Raw genomic sequence first — 21,337 nt, forward strand, 5'->3', positions numbered from 1 at the left:
GCCATCTGTCGGAATTGTTCCCGAATCGTGATCGTTAATTTGTAGGATAAGTCAGAAGCCAGAGTTACCCACTAGTCATAGTGAAAGTGTGACAACCCGACCAATTAGTAGAAGAGAAAATGATAGAGGTCAGGGTCTGAGATGTAGAAATCATTACAATTTTTTAAACCGCAAACACATTTTATTTATTAAAATATACAACATTGCAGAAATAATTATAAATCTTATTAAAATCTAAATCCAAGATTACAAAAATAAATTCAAACATCATAATCAGGGACCGTCTCGAAAGATTAGTTTCGTTTCACAAGCGGTCCCTGATCATAATCATAATTAAATTTTTTAATTTTTATTTTTAATGGCGTCAATGGTTTCAGTAAAGTTCTATCTTCAACTTTAATTCTTCCTATTGGTGTTTTATCATTACATTCTAACCTGTAATTTCGAAGAACCATAGATAGGAGCATTTTCAATGCTGCTGAACTAAATTTATTTCCTGAAATTAATGAATAAATTATATCCTCGACAGTTTTATTCTACATTTACAAATAATTTTACATAATGATTTTTAAATTTATAAGAAATTTAAATCCCATCAGTTATTTCTTTTTCTTTTAATATGGAATTTTTTTTTATATAACATTGTGCAATTCTTTTTAAAAATAAAAAATTATTGCTAATAAAGTAAATTATAACCTATGCAATTCCTTAGACCAGAACTAAATGGTAAATAAGATATGGAAGGTCGATTGGCAATTTCATTAGGAAGAAATCTATCAGGATCAAACTTTAGAGGATTTGGCCAAAATTTTTCAATCCGATGGATATGGAATATTGGTATAAATAAAGTACTTCCTTTTGGCAAAATGTGCTCGCCTAGAATAATAAAAAAGAAATATAATTAAATCCTCTCAGTAAAATATTCGATAATTTAACTAAAAGTCTATGGTTATATTGAAAAATAAAAAAAAATGAAATAATCTTTGGTTATATTAAAAAATAAAAAAAAATTAAATAATTTAAAAAACAAAGTCAATTAAACGTTTTCAGAAAAAATTAATTCTACCAGAATTGTTAGTTAAAAGTAGGAAAAATTTAGATTTTTAAAGATTTTAATTTGAAACCTTTTCAAAATTCACACTCAAATGCGCTTTTAATATTTTTTTATCTGAAATTTCGACCGAAATTCATTTTTAAATCAATTCTTAATTTTTAATAAAAACTCCTACGGGAATTCAATTATTTAAAATAGAAAAATAAATAATTTATTTGATAATTAAATGTTTCTTAAAATTTCATTTTTACGAAGACATTTATTAACAACTTTTGAAAATATTTCATTTTTTTTTTTAAATTTAACTAGAATTTTACTCAATTTCATTAAATTAAAGAATTTTATTCCAATTTTTGAAAAAAATTGAAAACTTTTTGAAGAATTTTATTAAATTTTGTTAAAATAATTGAATTATTGCACAGAATTTTATAAATTTTGAAAATAATTGAATTTTTGCGAAGAATTTTGCTATTTATAAAAATAATTGAAATGTTGACGAGAATTTTTTTTCAAAATTTTGAAAATAATTGAATTTTTGCGAAGAATTTTGCTATTTATAAAAATAATTGAAATGTTGACAAGAATTTTTTTTCAAAATTTTGAAAATAATTGAATTTTTGCGAAGAATTTTGCTATTTATAAAAATAATTGAAATGTTGACGAGAATTTTTTTTCAAAATTTTGAAAATAATTGAATTTTTGCGAAAAATTTTGCTATTTATAAAAATAATTGAAATGTTGACAAGAATTTTTTTTCAAAATTTTGAAAATAATTGAATTTTTGCGAAGAATTTTGCTATTTATAAAAATAATTGAAATGTTGACAAGAATTTTTTTTCAAAATTTTGAAAATAATTGAATTTTTGCGAAGAATTTTACTATTTATAAAAATAATTGAAATGTTGACAAGAATTTTTTTTTAAATTTTGAAAATAATTGAATCTATGCGAAGAATTTTATAATTTTGAAAATAATTGAATTTTTGTGATGAATACTATTATTTTTTAAAATAATTGAATTCTTGTGATAAATACTAATATTTTTTAAAATAATTGAATTTTGCAATAAATTTTATTATAATTCTTGAAAATATAATTAAAAGTCGAAGAATTTTGCAATTAATTTATAAAGATAATTGAAATGTTTACGACAATATTTTGTTATTTATAAAAATAATTGAAATGTTGACGAGAATTTTTTTTCAAAATTTTGAAAATAATTGAATTTTTGCGAAGAATTTTATTAATTTTGAAAATAATTGAATTTTAGCGAAGAATTTTATTAATATTGAAAATAATTTAAATGTTGACGAGAATTTTTTTTTTTTCAATATTTTGAAAATAATTGAATTTTTGCGAAGAATTTTATTAATTTCTAAAAGAATTGAATTCTTGTGATGAATATATTTAAAATTTCATTAAAAATATTTAGAAAATCTGCGATGAAAATAATTCGAATTCCTAAATGAAATTTTATTATTTATAAAAATAATTCAATGTTTTCGTAGAATTGTAACAAAAAAGGTTTTTAATAATTAAGTCTTTTAAAAAATTTTTTGATGAAAACAGTAAATATTAAAAATTATTGAATTGCAAAAAATTTCCAAAAAGTAATTGCAAAAGTAATTTTGCAAAGAATATTTTTAAATTTTCTGAAAATCATTTAATTTAAAAAAAAAACTTTATTAACAGACCAGTGTTAAAATCCTCCGTTACTGTACGACAAATAGTTGGAGCTCCGGGAAATAGGCGCATAGTTTCCTTAATAACTCTATCCAAATAATCCATTTTAAATAAATCTTCATTACTAATTTTTCTTCCTTCATCATCTGCATCGTCGAAAATCTTATCAATTTCTCTGCGTGCTTTACTCTGTGTATTGAAATTAAAATGTAAATTATAATTATTATAAATATTAAATATTATAACAAAGATTTATTACTTGTATTTCTGGTAATGATGCCATTATTCGGAGTGCAAAAGCAGCTGTAAGGGGTGTAGTGTGTATTGCCTAAAAACAGAAAAAATTTAATATAAATTTAATAAATAAATCTATATAAATTGAAATGTGTTTATGAAAATAAAAAAAGTAAATACTGCAGAAATGATGGCTTTAATTTCTTCCCAAACGTCTTCTTCGGTCAATTCATTTTCATTGAATGTCCTTTCTAATAATAAATCCAAAAATGTATTTCTTATACGCCTATTGTCGTCTGTAACAAAATGATCATGAAAACATTTTTTAAATCATAATATCCAAGTAAATTTAATAACATTTCTAGTTATATATTTTTCCAGAACAATATTTTATATCAAGGATTCAATATTATTCACTAAAATTATTTCACACTTGTAAATGACAAACAAGAAAATAACTAAATTAAAAAATAAATTATAAAGTAATAAAATTCTTGTTATAATACATACTTTGAATAATAAGTTTTCTTCTCTGGTGAACAATCTACAAAATTGTGAAAAAAAATTTTTAAATAATCTAATTTAAATACAAAATATGTAATATAATTCTTACGTTCTTAAGAAAATTATACATGGGCTGATCATTCGTATTTATCATTTTCGTCTCTTCAGTAGTCTTTAACATTGAAGTTAATATTTTATATGAAGCTGAATCCACTCCCCTAAAAAAAATTACAATTATTTAAAAGAAAATTTTTATCAAACTTTAATTTCAAATTTACAATTTTTTAACGAATGACCCTTCATAATATCAAATAATTCACAAACTTTTCCATAAACGTGGCATAATTTTCTTTCATCTCCAGTTCTAAAAATACATCTTCGCCCACAATTGCCTCTGTGACAGAAATTGATAGATTGTTTTAAAATATAGTAAACGATAATAATTACCCGTTTTATAGTCGAAAGACAAGTAAAGGAAAATTTAAAAAAAAAAAAAAAAAAAAAAAAAAAAAAAAAAAAAAAAAGTTTAACATTTTTAAACCCTTTGCAGTATGTTCTTTTAGGCAACAGCGATTAAAAAAGGCTCTTACCCTTTGGTAGTACAAATATTATAAAAAAAAAAAAATTGACTCTATTAATAATTATTTATCAAATATTGAGAATAATATAATTTTATGAATTTCTTACCTAATAAAGTATTCAATACATAAGTAAATGTCACATTTGCTAAATGAAATTCTTCACCATTTGCCATGATTGATAAATATTTTAAAACAATAACGGAATGCTTTTGAAAGACTTCCGTTGATTTGTGTAAAGTTTTAATAGCTGGTAACATTAATTTACGATGCATACGCCATACTGGTACTAACATAATCGTAATAAACAAAAAAGATGTTATTTTCTAATTAAATTATACTTTTATTTACTTTTTTACATTTATTTAAATTAATTATTTTAATTATTTTGATTTTCTAAATTAATTTTTGTCAAAAAATTTACCGTCTGCTGTAAATATTCCTTTACCGGCACATAATTCAAAATATTTATAGAATTTGGGTTTTTCACAAAGTTTCGAACTTTCTAGAGCAACCTTAAATGAAAAATTTTGATTTTCTAAAATACCATTTGAAAAATGTTGCTGTTAATAAAAGAGATTTTCTTACTTTAATTGTTTTTGGATCGTAAATAACAACGAGTAAAAAATTGAAGATCCATAGTCTAAATACTGAAGGGTACGAATCATACATTTCATATACAGTGTTCATAAAATCTGCAATAAAATGAGAATGTAATTACTTTACTTTTTGAAAATAATTATATACGTTTAACTTTAATTTTTTTTTTACTAACTTGATTTAATGCGGAAAAATAGATGAATATTGCCAAGTAAGGGTATTATTCGTGGTCCAGGTAGGAGAGCAGCTTTTTTGTAGAATTCTTTATTTTTAAAGAATTTATTGACAATCGTCAATATGAAAATCAGGAGAAAAATAAAACTTGCCAGAATATATTTGATTGACAATAACATTTTTAAAATTTATTTTCGAGATGATAATAAGTTTTTGAATGGGATTTATTTTCTTTAAACTTTAGAAGAAATATTGCACTTTCGAGATCGTTTACTCTGATGTAATATTATTCAGGTCTTTTAAATGATAGACATGTACTGAACTTGTATTCAATACGATGGTGAAATTATGAAGGGGGAAAGAACCATAAAATCGGTGACAAGTTAAAAATAGACTGATAAAAGTTTCTTTCAGCGTCTTCTTATATAGTAGATGCACATCTACAGGTGATGTTTCTGTAAATATTTAACAGCAATAAAAGTTGTTTTTTTAAAGAAACAAAACTTTATGATTAAAAAATTTTGTAAACATTTAATGATAAATTGTAATTTGTATTTATTTGATCATTTGTAGATCATTTGTAATTTAAAAACACTTTTTCTAATCAAAAATCTTTGAAAATAATTTTAAAACAAATTTTGCATTTAATGAATTTTAATTTTATATTTATTTTTATAAAACTTGTCTTTAAGTTCAAGGATTGACAATCAGGTTAATATATTGATCGGGATAATTTTAGAATGAAAAACACTACTTTATATGATGATTTTATGAATGTCAGAATTAGATAGTTAAAAACTATTAAATCCAAAAGTTTAGTTCAATTAGACCTCCAACACACCTACATTCATACCTCTGATCACTACATTCTTTTTCCTTTTTTCATTTTCTACTACATCCACTCGCCTTGAAAAACCTCCCATTTTCGACCTTAACCTATCATATTCACTTCCCTCAACTTTCTCAGTCCCCTCATTCACTTTCTTTATAAATTTTTCCAATCCATTCATTCTTTTCCACATGCTTTTCTTTTTCCACTTACCATCCTATTCATTCCACATTTCCTGCAATTTCTCCAACCTCTCGATTCAATTTCCACTATCTCTTTGTCCCTTGATTCCCCATCTTCACAGATATCCATTAAATTAATTATTAAATTAATTATATATCCATTAATTTCCCTTGACTCTCTTAGCTCCTTCATCCATCGCATCCTTCAACATCCATACTAATTCCAACAAATCCATGCAATCCTCACACGTCATCTTTTTTCCATTCTTTCCTATTTACCTTTTAAATACTCGCGCCTTTTTCTCATTCTCTCTAATGGAGCACTCACAGCTCTGCCTGCCTGCGCAGGCAGTAATTGGAGTAAGAGAGAAAGTCAATTAGAGTGAAAGAGACAGTGAATTCAAATTAATATTGCTGCCTACTAGCTGTGAGTGCGCCTTAACACTACTTGAGTCAAACTCAGCCATTCCAGAAATCTACCTTATCACTCAATTGCTCAAAATTTTTCCACTGTCTCTCTCTTCTCTGTCTCACTTCAAGCAACCTAACCTCACAAGACACACTTCTCTTTTTTACCTTTTTTATCACTCATACATTCCCTACTCTATACAAACATACCTTTCCTCTACACCACCGCAAATTACACTACACACTCAACACTCTACCCCACCCACCCTTTTTTAAAACCTTTAAATTTCTCAAAAAAAATCTTAACTCTTTCTAAACGCGTGTACACCGAAACGGTACCGGAAACGGAGGCCATGTTTAAACTATTTATAAACACAGACCTTTGAAATGGTGTCATGGAATGAAATTAATGTCTGCTGGATATAACCTGAAGGGTGATCGAAAACATAATGGAATCGAAGTTCTATATTATGTACTTATATATTGAATCGAATAAAATAAATGAAATAGTATTATAATTCAGAATATGAAGGTGGCTTTAGATGTCAGAAAAGCGTTTCCTATTCTCGAAACAAGAGATAACAGATAATACACCCACGCGTGTACAGGAAGTTTGAAACTAAGTTTGAGTCTCTGCCTTGTCAGAGTATTGGAGGGAGGAAGACGTCTTTGGGTTGCTGACGTGAACATTGCATTGCGATCACGCTCCCTTGTCTAACAGGAGTGAGCAAGAATGGGAATTTCGAGATAGGATTTCACCCTTTATAGTTGGTATATCAACTATCAGTGCTTTATCATCAGTTTTGCAAGTATCAATTCAATACTAGGAACTTGTACATTTTCCTTAATGTTAAAAGTTGCTAGTTACCATCATTTCGTCTTTGAAGAATTATATTTATCCTTATCATTATTTATACTAATGACCTTCTCTTAAGAATTTACAGTCAGACACCATTTTCAAAAAAAAGTATTTCATTCCATTTTTTTGGAAGTATCTCTGAAAATTTTTCGCAGTATTAAAACTTTTGCATTTACAGTTGTTTTATTCCAATCACTATCACTTTGGCTATTTTACTTCTCAGGTGGTAAAAGTTAAAATCTTTTTTTTACTCTCTCATAATTTTCAGTTTACGATACAACATTAAATATTCCCTTGTTGTTAAAACAATGGCATTAATTTTCTGTATGTGAATTAAACTTTTATTTTCAGCACAGTGTAAATTTAAAAGACTGTTAAAATGGGTGAAAAAAAAACAATTTCCCCCATTAAAGAGGGAAATAAAAAAATAAAGCCCTCGCTAATTTGTGAGAAGAGAATATTATATAGGGCGCGTTAAAAGACGGGAGATAAAAAAAAGAAGAAAAGAGTTTAGACCGTTTCAAAAGAATTCATTTAAACGTTTACTGGCGGGGGCGTACATTCTGAATGAAAATGCTATAAGGAACAGAAGAAGGGTTCTCGCGATCGCCAACAGCAATCACGGAAATGATCGTAATTTTAACGACTTGGATCGCGCTTCACCTGCCTTAAAGAATCTTGACTTGGAATCATCCTGAAATATCACAAGAAAGTAAATTAAAAAGTTTTTCATCTAGTCTCTGATGAGTTTTATTTTTATTTTGTTTTTTAATTGTAATTCTATTCTTTGTTTACATTAGTCTTCTTTTTCTAGAGGGACATGAACATCTTCTAAACAGAACACCATTTCTATTGATTATCCACTTGAAGTAAGATTTATTTTTTAATGGTCCGGTATCGGTGTCATGATTTATTCACAGAGGGGAAGACTTTGATCTTAAGGGACAGGTTTTAAGAAAGAGGAACTGTTCGAATTGAAATTAAATTATTAAAGTTTTATTTGAATCCTTTACAATTAGAATCAGAGAGTAGTAGATCCAGATGACTTCAGGGATACTGAAACAAAATTAGAACCTTGTGGAATAAAAGGGAATTTAAATGGGAACAAAATTTAAAGTATCAGTAATTTATCTTTTTGTTAGACTTGTCGACTAAGCAAGTGATACCTCCTTCAGTGTGAGGAGGAGGAAATGATCTTGACTAGCGGAAACAGAGAATGCAGTAGATTTCCCTCGAATTATTTTCGGGACAGACAAAAGTGAATTGTCTGGAGTTTTAGTCTTGATGCAGATTAGATTGAACACCCTTCAGACTTGGAGTGGCCGAATTATTTATTCGTTGTAGATGCCGTGGTAATGCAGTTCTTAGAAAAATAGAAATGTTCCCCGTAGTAGAAATTATCTCCTTGAATGAATTTGACTAAGACGAGAGTCGAAGAAGGCACTTGGGATTGGAAGAGGTTTTCTGGACTGGGGGTCGATTCTGTAACTTTTCCACTTTAATGTTAGTTTATGTAATTTCAATTTTTTTTGCCAGAAAACCCATTATTATTCCAATATTCAAGAATTTGTGTTCAGCACGAAAAATCCATTTGACACTTCGAGTCACATTCGGCGAAATCCATATGCACAACGACAGTGTAATTATCTTCAGAATTACATTGAAATAATTTATTACAAAAACAATTATTATATTCCAATTTTATTGGCGTGTTCCAAAACCACACTGAGTGTGCAGCAGCAGCAGCAGGAGCATCTGCAGCAATAATTTAAAGTGTAGCATCAAAAACAAGATTCAGGTCCCACCATTAATGTTGCAGCTGGTCTCGGGGGTCTCATAACTCGATTTAATTCCTCGCGAAATCTGCATGTTTAACTTGTGTCAGTGTTAACCTCGCGACTCTCGTGTTTCTCAAATTAATATTCAACGTTGCGCCCGATTATATAAGTGTGTTTCCTCCCATCTCCTTCTCTCTTATTCCCTCAGCCTTCTTCTTCTTCTTCTTCTTTATTTTGCAATGAGGCGTTGCTCAGGTGGCGAAGGTCTGTAATTTCCCGTCATTTCGTATAATTAGTTTTTTGTTCACATCGCGTACCGGTTACTTCATTTGTTTTTATTAACCACAAACTTAAATTTTTTACGATCATCGTTCAAAAAAAAAACTTCTCCTCCCTCCCCCCGTTGGGTCTTCTCCGTTCCTATCAAAGTTATTTCTTGTTTTACTCAACGATTTTAATGTTAACGATAGTTATTTCTTTCGAGCAATTCAATTTTATGTCAAAGTGGACCTCTTTACGGAAATTAAGAGACATTATGGTCGTAAATAAAACAATGACGCACACGTTATATTGTACCGTATATATAAATGAAATCTGCTGGGCTTAAAAGACAATAAATTTATTTTTACTGAGGGGAATTTTTAAGGTCATTTTGTGACCATTATTTTCCAGCAATACCGATCGGAATCATTGAAAATAAGTATTAATTAAATTCCTATTTTTTGAAAATGAATTCAAAATAATTTTAATATTTTCAAAAACAAGTAATTCTAGGAATTTCTATTTCCTGCTTTAGGTTCTATGGCGAATAATTATCTTTATATTAATCTCCGGTTTACGTCCGCCTTTGGATGATATACATCATTTGCATTGAAATGTCACCAAAACTTAATTTAACTTTGTCTGAGGATAAAAGTTACCCAGAATGAAATGAATGATCGTATTAATTATTCTTTTCTCTAAATATTGTACCAGTAATTATTTTTTCTAAAGGATACGTAGAATTTTTAAAAAGAAAATTTCTTCAACATTTCTAGTTATGATGGTAAATAAAAAAGATTTTAAATGTCATAAAGTGAAATGGACATATAATCTGTATTAAAATTGAGTATAAAGTCCCTAACGATCTGCAATGGTTGACTTTCGAGACCTATTAAATTCCTGAGTTCCCCAAAGTTTACATTGAAATTAAAATGTGAGTCTTAACGAAGACTGCGGTAGGCGAAAAGGGCTGAGTCGTTTTTACTGCTTTCGCCTCTCGTAATTCATCGTCAATTGCATATAGTGCCCCCTTCAAGTGTGTCAAGTTTGCTACTGTATGGTCAGTAAAGATTGCATTTCCCAATGTGATGGATTAAAATATATCATTAAAAACACTTTATGTATCTGTTAAAATAATTACCATCCGTGGTACCAATTGAGGGCTCCGGATCGAAGAACCGACGCTTCGGAATGTTCTGTGCGTTTACAAGCGTCGGTTCTTCGATCCGAGACCTCAATTGGTTTAGAAAGTTGACCCACTTGTTAAGAAATACAAAATTTTAATTAATTACTTTTACGATTCATAATGGTTTTAATATTTTATGTAAAAAAATAAAACACATCTCAGGAATATGGTTTCAGAATAAATATATGTACAGGGCTTTAGGCTTTGATGTAATGTGAATAACACTTTAGACTTTGACGCAATATGAATGACACTTTGGGTTTTATGTAATATATTTGAATCGACAATAGAAGGCGGGAAAATTTGAAAGAAGAAATTAAAAATTACTAAATTCAATTATTTTCAAAATAAATAAAATTATTTTCAAAATTACTAAAATTCTTCGCAAAAATTCAATTATTTTCAAAAATAATAGTATTCATCACAAGAATTCAATTATTTTCAAAATTAATAAAATTCTTCTCACAGAAATTCAATTATCTTTATAAATAAGCAAAATTCTTCGCTGAAATTCAATTATTTTCAAAATTAATAAAATTCTTTGCAAATATTCAATTATTTTCAAAAAATCTAAAAATAAATTGTCCTCAACATTTCAATTATCTTTATAAATTAATAGCGAAATTCTTCGACTTTCAATTATATTTTCAGGAATTATAATAAAATTCATTGCAAAATTCAATTATTTTCAAAAATATTCAACACAAGAATTCAATTATTTTCAAAATTAATAAAATTGTTCGCAGAATTTCAATCATTTTCAAAATTAAAAAAAAAATTTTCCTCAACATTTCAATTATCTTTATAAATAGCAAAATTCTTTGCTGAAATTCAATTATTTTCAAAATTGATAAAATTCTTTGCAAATATTCAATTATTTTCAAAAAATCTAAAAATAAATTGTCCTGAACATTTCAATTATCTTTATAAATTAATAGCAAAATTCTTCGACTTTCAATTATATTTTCAGGAATTATAATAAAATTTATTGCAAAATTCAATTATTTTCAAAAATAATAGTATTCATTACAAGAATTCAATTCTTTTCAAAATTAATAAAATTGTTCGCAGAATTTCAATTATTTTCAAAATTAAAAAAAAAAATTTTCCTCAACATTTCACTTATCTTTATAAATATCAAAATTTTCGCTGACATTCAATTATTTTCAAAATTAATAAAATTCTTTGCAAAAATTCAATTATTTTCAAAAAATCTAAATATAAATTGTCGCCAAAATTTCAATTATCATTATAAATTAATAGCAAAATTCTTCGACTTTCAATTATATTTTCAAGAATTACAATAATATTCATTGCAAGATTCAATTATTTACAAAAATATTCAACACAAGAATTCAATTATTTTCAAAATTAATAAAATTCTTTGCAGAAATTCAATTATTTTCAAAAAAAATTCTCGTCAACATTTCAATTATCTTTATAAATAGCAAAATTTTTGGCTAAAATTCAATTATTTTCAAAATTAATACAATTCTTCGAAAAAATTCAATTATTTTGAAAAAAACCAAAAAAAAAATTGTTGTCAACATTTGAATTATCTTTCTAAAAATAAAAATTCTTTATGACATTAATTTCATAAATAACAATATTCATCACAAGAATTCAATTGTTTTTAAAATTAATAAAATTCTTCTCACAGAAATTCAATTATTTTCAAAAAATCTAAAAATAAATTGTCGTCAACATTTCAATTATCTTTATAAATGAATAGCAAAATTCTTCGACTCTCAATTATATTTTCAGGAGTTTTGATCAAATTCATTGCAAAATTCAATTATTTTCAAAAGTAATAGTTTTCATCACAAGAAATTCAATTATTTTCAAAAGTATTAAAATTCAATTATTTTCAATTATATAATTCATAAAAAAAATTTCAATTATTTTCAAAAATTTTCTTAATTCAATAATTTCAAATATTCTACTATTTCGATAAAATTTTTCGAAAGAATTTAATTATTAAACAAAAATTTTGATAAAAGTCTACACAAACTTTCAATTATTTTCAAAAAAAAATAAAAATTTCATATGAATTCAATTATTTAAAATAAAATTTGCATAAATTTTTTCAAAAAGAATTAATTGTTTGAAACTTTTTTTTATAAAGTTCTTCGCAATGATTCAATTATTTTCATAAATAATAAAACTCATTGCAGAATTTCAATTATTTTTAATTCAATTTTCAATCGAATTTCTCGAAAAATGTGATTATTTTCCAAAATTACATTAAAATTCATAGGAAAAATTCAATTATTTAATAATTTGTTTATAAAATGATTTGTAAAAAGTAATTTTTAAGAGAAATTCAATTATTCAATAAATTATCTATTTTAGTATTTAAATAATTGAATTTTCGTAGAATTCTCTAATAGAAATTAATGTACAAAAATTAATTTCAGATAAAGTTTTAGATAATAATTGAATTTTGGAGAAGTTATACTATAATAATAATTGCATTTTTTTTTTTTTTTTTTTTTTTTTTTTTTAGAAATAATTGAACTTTGTAAAAGTTTCAAGTTAAAATCTTTGAAAATTCGATTTTTTCATTCATTTAATTAAAAATTGTATGGAACTAATTTTTTTCAAAAAGTTGAATCGAAATTTTTTAAAAATTATTTGAATTTTTTTTTTTTTTTTTCTAATTTATATCATAGTAGAAAATTTTCGAATCGATGAAATTTCGTAAAATTATATTGTAAACAAATGGATTTTGAAAATTCTCAAAGAACTTTATGAAAAATTTTTTGAGTATCCAATTATTTTTAGAGTAAATCAGAATATTCTAATAAAAAAAAAAAAAAAAATCTTCTAGAAATCTGGGAAAAACAGAATTAAATGTTTGTGGCCACCCCCTGTGTTAGTTAATTTTAATTTAAAAATATTAAAATTAATTTTAATCCACGAATATTAATGTTTAATTTGCAAATATCAAATTTAAATAACATTTCTATATTTAAAATGATGCAAATATTTTTTTTGATTAAAAAATTGTTACAGAAGTAAAAATTAACAAAAAAAACAAACTATATTTCACACGTTGCACGTAGGATTCTTTACCATTTATATACATAAATATATTTAATGGAGATAGAGATAAAGGAAGAGTGGAACCTGTTAGTATATGTAGATTAAATTGTTTCAAAGAACCCTAAACTGCTGTTTATTCATTAGGAAACGCCGTCAGACGAACCAAAGCGAAACAGAATGCTAGCGCCGGTTTTCTAATTCAAATTCAATTTTCTTCATGCGTATGCTCCTCGAATTTTCAAATTCCAAAGTAAACGAGTTTCTTATAGAATTTACAATTTAACGCATTGCTGGAAAATGCAATATTTCACTTGCAAATTTCAACAAACAAGCGAAAAACCTTTTTTTTTAATTTTTATATGGTAAATTTATATTTGCAAACAGTAAAAAATTTAAATAAATTTTTAAAATAAAAAATTTTTATAATATAAATTTTTTTTTTAAATTTAATTTTTTTTTAAAACTATGGTCATTATTTTAGCAAAAAAAAATTTTTTTTATTTTACTAAGGAAAATAAAACTTAGGCGACTTTGTAAAAACAGCTGAAATTTTTCTTAAAAAAAAAGTGGCCCCAAGGTGGACACCATTCAAAAATTCACTTAAAAATTCAAAAAAAAAATAGTTGCAAAATACTGCTGCAAAATAATACACAAGAATATCCCTAGGGTGGCCACCTTGGGGCCCCATACCCTAATAAATAAAGAATTGATAATAATTTATAATTTATAATTTATTTTATTTATAATTATTATTATAATTATTAAGTATAATATTATAATAAATTAATATTATAATAAAAGTATAATTATTATTTTATTTATAATTTTTTTTTATTTTATAATAATAATAATAATAATAATAATAATAAATAATTAAATTCTAAGACGCAGTAAATTACAAACAATTGTAGGCTGCAACTTTTTTATTAATTATACAAATTTACAAAATAGAGAACGTCAATTTTATTTTGTTTTTCAATTTTTTTTTTTCTAATTATAACTTTTAGATTAGTTCTTGTTTCTTCTAAAGAATAATATATAAATAGTTATACTTATAATTTTTTGCGTCTTTTTATAATTAATTTGTAAAATATGTTATTGGTAAAAATTTTTAAACACTCGCTACGAAAGAATAATTTACTAATACACAACATTTTTCCGTCGAATTTTTTTTTTTTTTTCCTATTAAATACAGAAAGTAAGTCTTTTTCTCAATATTTACAAAATTTCCATCTTCTGATGTTCAGTGGCCACAGTCAAGACAAGAAGTGATGAAAATTTTTGGAACGGTGTTTATTTTGTTTTCTACTAGGACTCAAGAAGCACAAAAATTCTGCATCTGAAATAAAAAAAAAAATTTTTTTTATATAAAAACTGATATAATTGTAAACGTTTTTTATTTTTATTTAATTACATTATTTATACATTTATATATCTCGGTAATTTCGACCCAAATTAATGTTTAATTCAATTAATTTAAATTTAATAAATAAAAAAAAATTTAATTCTAAAAAGTCTAAATTAAAAGAGACTTTTTGGATAGAAATAATTTTTCCTTTCATTCAATTAAAAGTAAAATTAGTGATATTACATTAAATTAAATTTCTGTTTCAATTTAAATTTGATTTAAATTTTTTTTTTCAATTTCTGGAAAGTTTATAATTAAAATAATTTATTATTTTATAACATTAAAAAAATAAGTTTATTATTATTAAATAATAAGTATAATTAATAATAAGAATTAGTTTATGAAATTTTTAGTTTAAATAATTGATTATTAGGGGAACATAGTCAGGGTTGGTCCATAGTCAAGGTAGGACCTCTGCTATAAAGGTCCAACCTTGACTTCATTTTTTAAAAATTTTATTTTAATTTTAAAAATTTTTTTAAAAATTAAAATTTATTTTAATTTTTTTTAATTTTAGACCAAAAAATTTACGATATTCAGCAAAGTGTTCCTCTTTTGTAGATATTTCCAAAATTAAAACTCAAATGCCTAAATTTATTTTTCAAAAAAAGTTATAAACAAAATTCGAAAGGTGGTCCAACCCTGACTATGTTCCTTATAATAATAAATTTTTCAAGTTTCTAAATGGTAAACAAATTGAATTTAAAATTGAAATAAAAAATTCCAAAACGAGTAAATAAAGTAAATTAAAGGAAATAAATAAATAAGAATAAATAAATACTATAACATATAAATAAATAATAAATAATATAATAAATAAAGAAGAAAAAATTAAATAAAGTTGTGAAATAAATGAAATTAAAATTAAATAAAATAATAATGTAATAAATCAAAGGAAACTAAATTAAAAAAAAGAAACATTTAAGTTACAGTAAATTAAATTTTATTTAAAATAAATTGAGATAAATTGGAAATTCATTAAAGTACATCCATAATTTTTATTATTTAATATTAAAAGTCAACGTAATATTAATTATTTTATTCTAATTTTTACATTATGCTGCAAAAAATTAAATCAAATTTTACTATTAAATTAAATTTATATTTCAATAATTAGCATTTTCCTCAATTTATGGAAGGTTAAAAAAATAATCTATTATTTTGAAGGTGAAAGAAGTTACCTAACAATTTAAATTTATTATTTTATTTTATTATTTTTAATGTTAATTAGATAATGTAAATATTTCAATTTTAAATAATTATTTAATAAATCATAATTAATTATTATTTTATAAAATTAAAGTTCATTGAAATGCAAAAAATTGATGAACATTTACTAAATCAAGAAAGACTTGAGTTTTCAAATTTAATTATAGATTCTTAGTTGATTACCACATTTTTTTTCATTTTATTCAATTTAAAATTTTCTTATTTTATTTGATTCCTATATTTGTTTATTAATATACTTTTTTCAATTATTTTATAAGTTTATCATTTTAATATTTGATTTATTAGTTTCTAATTATATTTATTTTATTGATTTATTATTGTATAGAGTTTATTAGTTTAATGATTTAAATTTATAAAAAAAAATTTATTGATTTATTTAAAAAAAAAAAAAAAAAAAAAATTTTTAATTTATTGATTTTATTTTTATTATATTTTTTTATAATTATTTAATTAGTTTTTTATTATTTTATTTACTTTTTTTTATATTATTTTATTTACATTTTTTTCTCACCTCGTTTAATAAATTAGAAGAATATTGTTTTTCTAATCATCTCTACAGTATTCTCGCATTTGTGATAAGTAACACGATTGTCTACAGCATTCATCAACAATTCCCTGTCTTCTTGGATTTGATCCACGGTCCAAGGAATTGGCATCGATTTCACCTTTGCGTATTGCTCGTCCAATTGGATAATAAAATGAATTATATCCCGTATCACCACAAATTAATGACAATGCATTACTGAGGGCATTGGAGCACAATTGAATTTTTTCATCAATAAATAATGGTTTCGCTGAAGTTCTCTGTTGACATATTACAACGAACAAAATCAAAATCCAAATGCTTCCTCTTGGCAATTTCATATTGAAAACAACTTTTTTTTTCTTCTTCACTTTTCTTCTTTCTCTTCCTCTAAAATGTGCTTACACGAAACACTTTTTTTTTTAATTCAATATTTATAACAATTATAGTTCTAATAGCAAAATAGAAGTGAACACTTTTCTCTTTCAAAAAATTATAATTAATATCACAAAGATAATCACAGCTCAATAAATATTTTTCTTGTATCACAGGAGAAGGATTTTGATAGAAATTTTTGTTTTGCATTAAAAATTCTTTTTTTTTTTTTTGAATTTTAAACTTAAAATTTCCAGAAAGATTTAAAGTTGCCGATTGATGAAATTGTCGATTGAATTTTATTATTGTAATTAAAGCACATTTTATTTATTTATTTTTGTTTGATTATATAATTTAAATATGATATCTAAAACACTGGACTTTTTCAGAGCCACTGGCACTGACAGACAAATTGCTGACGGGTTTAGTGCTTGCTTTTATAGAACAGGATAGTTGAAGAAGTCGAAAGGAGGGGGGCTAGACCCTAAGCGTTTCAAGGGACATTGTTTACCCATTCTAATATACATATATATCTGACTGTTATCACTCAATCGGATTAATTATGTTTTGAATTTTTTTTTTTTTTTTTTTTTTTTTTTTTGAACTGATTGTAACATTGGAAATAGGAAAAACAAACATGTAAATTCATCAAGGCTGGGGAAAATATTTTGTTAATTTAAAAAAAATAATAGAAACAATTCATTATTGATTATTTTACGGAATCAATTAACATAATTAATTAGATAACAAAGAGCAACAAATTGTAACAATTAGGTAAATAATTGCCAATAAATAGGGTAACAAATTACGACAGTTAGGTAACAAATTGTAAAATTGGGTAACAAATGGTAAAAATTGGGTAAAAAATTGTAAAAAAAATGGGTAACAAATTATTGTTAACATTAGGTAACAAATTATTAACATTGGGTAACAAATTAAAACAGTATGGTAACAAACTGTAACAAGTCGGTAACAAAATGTAACCATTAGATAACAAAGTACAAGAATTAGCAATAAATTGTAACAATTATTTAACAAATTGTAACAATTGTTAGCTATCAGGTAACAAATTACGATAATTAAATAACAAATTGTAAAAATTGTTACCTATTAGGTAACAAATTATGCCAATTAAATAACAAATGGTAAAAATTGTTACCTATTAGGTAACAAATTATGACAATTAAATAACAAATTGTAAAAATTGTTACCTATTAGGTAACAAATTATGCCAATTAAATAACAAATGGTAAAAAAATTGTTACCTATTAGGTAACAAATTATGACAATTAAATAACAAATTGTAAAAATTGTTACCTATTAGGTAACAAATTACGACAATTAAATAGCAAATTGTAGCATTTAGATAAAAAGTATTTTTTATCACTCAACAATGTTACATAACAGTTGAAGTATTAATTTTAAAATAAAAAATTCCTCTCGCAAAAAAATTGTAAATATACAGTATTTTCTTAATTCTCAATCACACTATTTGGCATTAATTATATTTTAAATATTGCTTCGAATCTGAAATTAATGGCATTGGTATAGAGAAATTATATTAAATTCTTGACCTACGGGAAAAATAATACTTTGTAATGGAAGAATAATGGTAATGAGCCATTGATGGGTAGTACAATGGATTTTCCTCATTTTTGAAAATAATTTCATTGTGAATATTCCAAAGTTTTTGGGCTGTTAATATTCCATTATTTGGCTCAATATTGGCACTTTGAGAATTTTAACATTAAAGACGGTCAACATTTTGAATGTTGAGGCATAATTGTTTTCATATAGTTGAAAATCAATTTTTAATATTATTTGCCTATAACTGTAAAAATGTGACGAAAAATATTCAGTATTTTGTATAACTGTTAATGTAACAGTAAAAAAAAATTTTTTTAAATAATAAAGTAGAAAAATAAAATGTAGAGTAAATGGAAAATTAAAATTAATAAAAAAGTAAACCATTTAAAAGTAAAAATTAAAATTTAAAAAAAAAGTAAAAACATTCAGAAGTTAAAATTGAAATTAAAAAAAAAGTAAAAACATTTAAAAATTAAAATTAAAATTTAAAAAAAGTAAAAATATTTAAAAATTAAAAAAAAGTAAAACATTTAAAAGTTAAAGTTAAAAACTAAATGTAGAAAAGGTAAAATAAAAAATAGAAAATTAAAAAAGTATAAAATAAAGGAGAAAATTTTAAAAAGTTAAAAGTAAAATTGAAAATTAAGTAAGTGAAAAGAAAAAAATTAAGAAAGAAAAATTAAAAATGTAAGTAAAATAATAAAAATCTAAGTAAAGTTGTTGGAATTAAAAGTAAAATAGATAAAAGTAAGTAATCAGTAATTAAAGTAAAAAACTGAAAAGTAAAAAATGAAAAAGTAAGTAAACAGTATAAAAGTTGAAATCTTAACTTTCAAAAAACTAAAATGTAAAAAAAGATTTAAAATATAAAATAAATTGTTATTACATTGAAAATTTTTTAAATAAAAGTAAAAATATGAATATTAAAAATATTGAAAAAACTAAATGTAAATAAAATTTAAATTTAAAAACGAAAATTAAAAACTTAAATCGTAAAAAAGAGAATTAAAAATGTACAAAATATGGAAATTAAAAAAGTAAAAATAAAAAACGTAGTAAAGTGAAAATGTAAGAAATAAAAGTAAAAATATGAAAATTAAAAAAGTAGAAAAGTGAAAATGTAAAAATATGAAAATTAAAAAAGTAAACATCAAAAACATTGAAATGTTAAAATGTAAAAAATAAAAGTAAAAATATCAAAATTATAAAAGTATAAAAGTGAAAATGTAAAAATATGAAAATTAAATATTAAAAACCAAAAACATAGAAATGTTAAAATGTGAAAAATAAAAGTAAAAATATGAAATTTCTAGAAAGTAAAAAACGAAAAAAGTAAGTAAACAGTATAAAAAAATTAAAACATTAAACGTAAAAAAGAGAATTAAAAATGTAAAAAATATGGAAATTAAAAAAGTAAAAATAAAAAAAACGTAGAAAAGTGAAAATTTAAAAAGTGAAAATGTAAAAATATGAAAATTAAAAAAGTAAAAGTCAAAAACATTGAAATGTTAAAATGTGAAAAATAAAAGTAAAAATTTGAAAATTATAAAAGTAGAAAAGTGAAAGTAAAAATATGAAAATTAAAAAAGTAAAAATAGAAAACGTAAAAAAATTGACAATTAAACAGTAAAAAATTTAATATTGACATTCAAAAATAAAAAAAGTAAATAAAAAAGAAAAATGTAAGCAGTAAAATAAAAAATAGAGAAGTAAATAAGTAAAAAATAAAATTAAAAAAAGTAGAAAAGTAAAAATAGAAATAAATTGCTTAACAGTAAAAAAAATAAAAAATAGAAAGTAAGAATAGAAATAAAATTAAAATAAAAAAAAACAATAATTAAATCAATTAATTATACAGGAGTCTAAAAATATAAATTCTATCTCTAAATATAATTTTCTAAAAATAACTAAAAATACCATAAAAATAAATATTATCATTTCTCTTTGACTGCATATTCAAAACAAAAAATTTCCCCCTTTTTTCTTGTTTGTTTATTTTCAGATATCACACTATGAATTAAATTAATATTATATATTTGTCCATTTTATCTGTTTTCAACAAAAAAAAAAAAGAAAGGAGAAAATTGTTTTTTTCATTTTCAACTGGTTTATTTTTTTAAAAACTAATCTCAATCGTATCGTACATGTTATTTTTTTCACTTGGGAATATTGATAATATTTCTTATTTTTCTTACTTTTTTGGTTTCTATTTTTATCGCTTATGGAAATATTGACCTTTTAACTCTATGGGAGTTCCGGTGTAGCAAAATATGTGTTTATATCTTTTTTTTCTCGAAAGAGAGAAAGAGAGAGAGAGAGTGGCACATGTCTATTTTGACAGTAGAAAAATCCTTATGTGAATGACACGCGTATACATGCGTTTGCCTGTGAATTTTTTTTAAAGGTTCTTTAAGTTTTTAAAAACATTTTTTTAAACTTATGAACTTTTTTCTTTTGTTATTAGGTTTACAAAAATAATATTTGACGCAAAATAATTGTTGTTCTATTTTCTTTTTTTCATTCATAGAAAAGAAAAAAACGATTATAGAATATATATGGAAAGTAAATATAGAAAAAAACAAAATTTGTCGGAAGCGTGAGAGAAAGGGGTGGGGGGAATAAGTCACATTATCATATCACGTGCATCACGCGTGGGGGAAAGCAACATTTTCAAGTTGAGATAAAAAGGTACCTCAGAAAAGTTTCGTTTTTTTCAGTAGTAAACATCTTAAGTAATTGTTACGTAACATTTTTCTCATAATAAGATTTTTTTTTTGGTTATTTTATTAATTTACATGTAGATGTAAAGTTACATGTTGATAAATTTATTGTTATGTAAC

At 23.7% G+C, this 21,337-nt stretch overlaps 2 protein-coding genes across 2 annotated transcripts; both read right to left on the minus strand.

The window, feature by feature from the left end:
• Window positions 1–110: 110 nt before the first annotated feature.
• Window positions 111–6,170, minus strand: LOC122505193 (cytochrome P450 4g15-like). The gene is made up of 13 exons (XM_043616676.1): window positions 5,869–6,170; window positions 4,828–5,281; window positions 4,641–4,747; window positions 4,477–4,567; window positions 4,162–4,341; window positions 3,799–3,868; window positions 3,584–3,692; window positions 3,481–3,514; window positions 3,151–3,266; window positions 2,996–3,064; window positions 2,748–2,925; window positions 697–876; window positions 111–496 (listed from the first exon to the last, which is right to left on the minus strand). Exons 2-13 carry the CDS (start codon window positions 5,003–5,005, stop codon window positions 294–296), a joined length of 1,515 nt encoding a protein of 504 aa, XP_043472611.1. The 5' UTR covers window positions 5,006–5,281; window positions 5,869–6,170; the 3' UTR covers window positions 111–293.
• Window positions 6,171–16,555: 10,385 nt separating this feature from the next.
• On the minus strand, window positions 16,556–16,876 carry LOC122505239 (insulin-2-like). Its single transcript, XM_043616734.1, has one exon. It carries the CDS (start codon window positions 16,874–16,876, stop codon window positions 16,556–16,558), a length of 321 nt encoding a protein of 106 aa, XP_043472669.1.
• Window positions 16,877–21,337: the final 4,461 nt, after the last annotated feature.

The sequence above is a fragment of the Leptopilina heterotoma genome, unplaced genomic scaffold (assembly GCF_015476425.1).
Source record: "Leptopilina heterotoma isolate Lh14 unplaced genomic scaffold, ASM1547642v1 Lhet_350, whole genome shotgun sequence".
Classification (NCBI taxonomy): domain Eukaryota; kingdom Metazoa; phylum Arthropoda; class Insecta; order Hymenoptera; family Figitidae; genus Leptopilina; species Leptopilina heterotoma.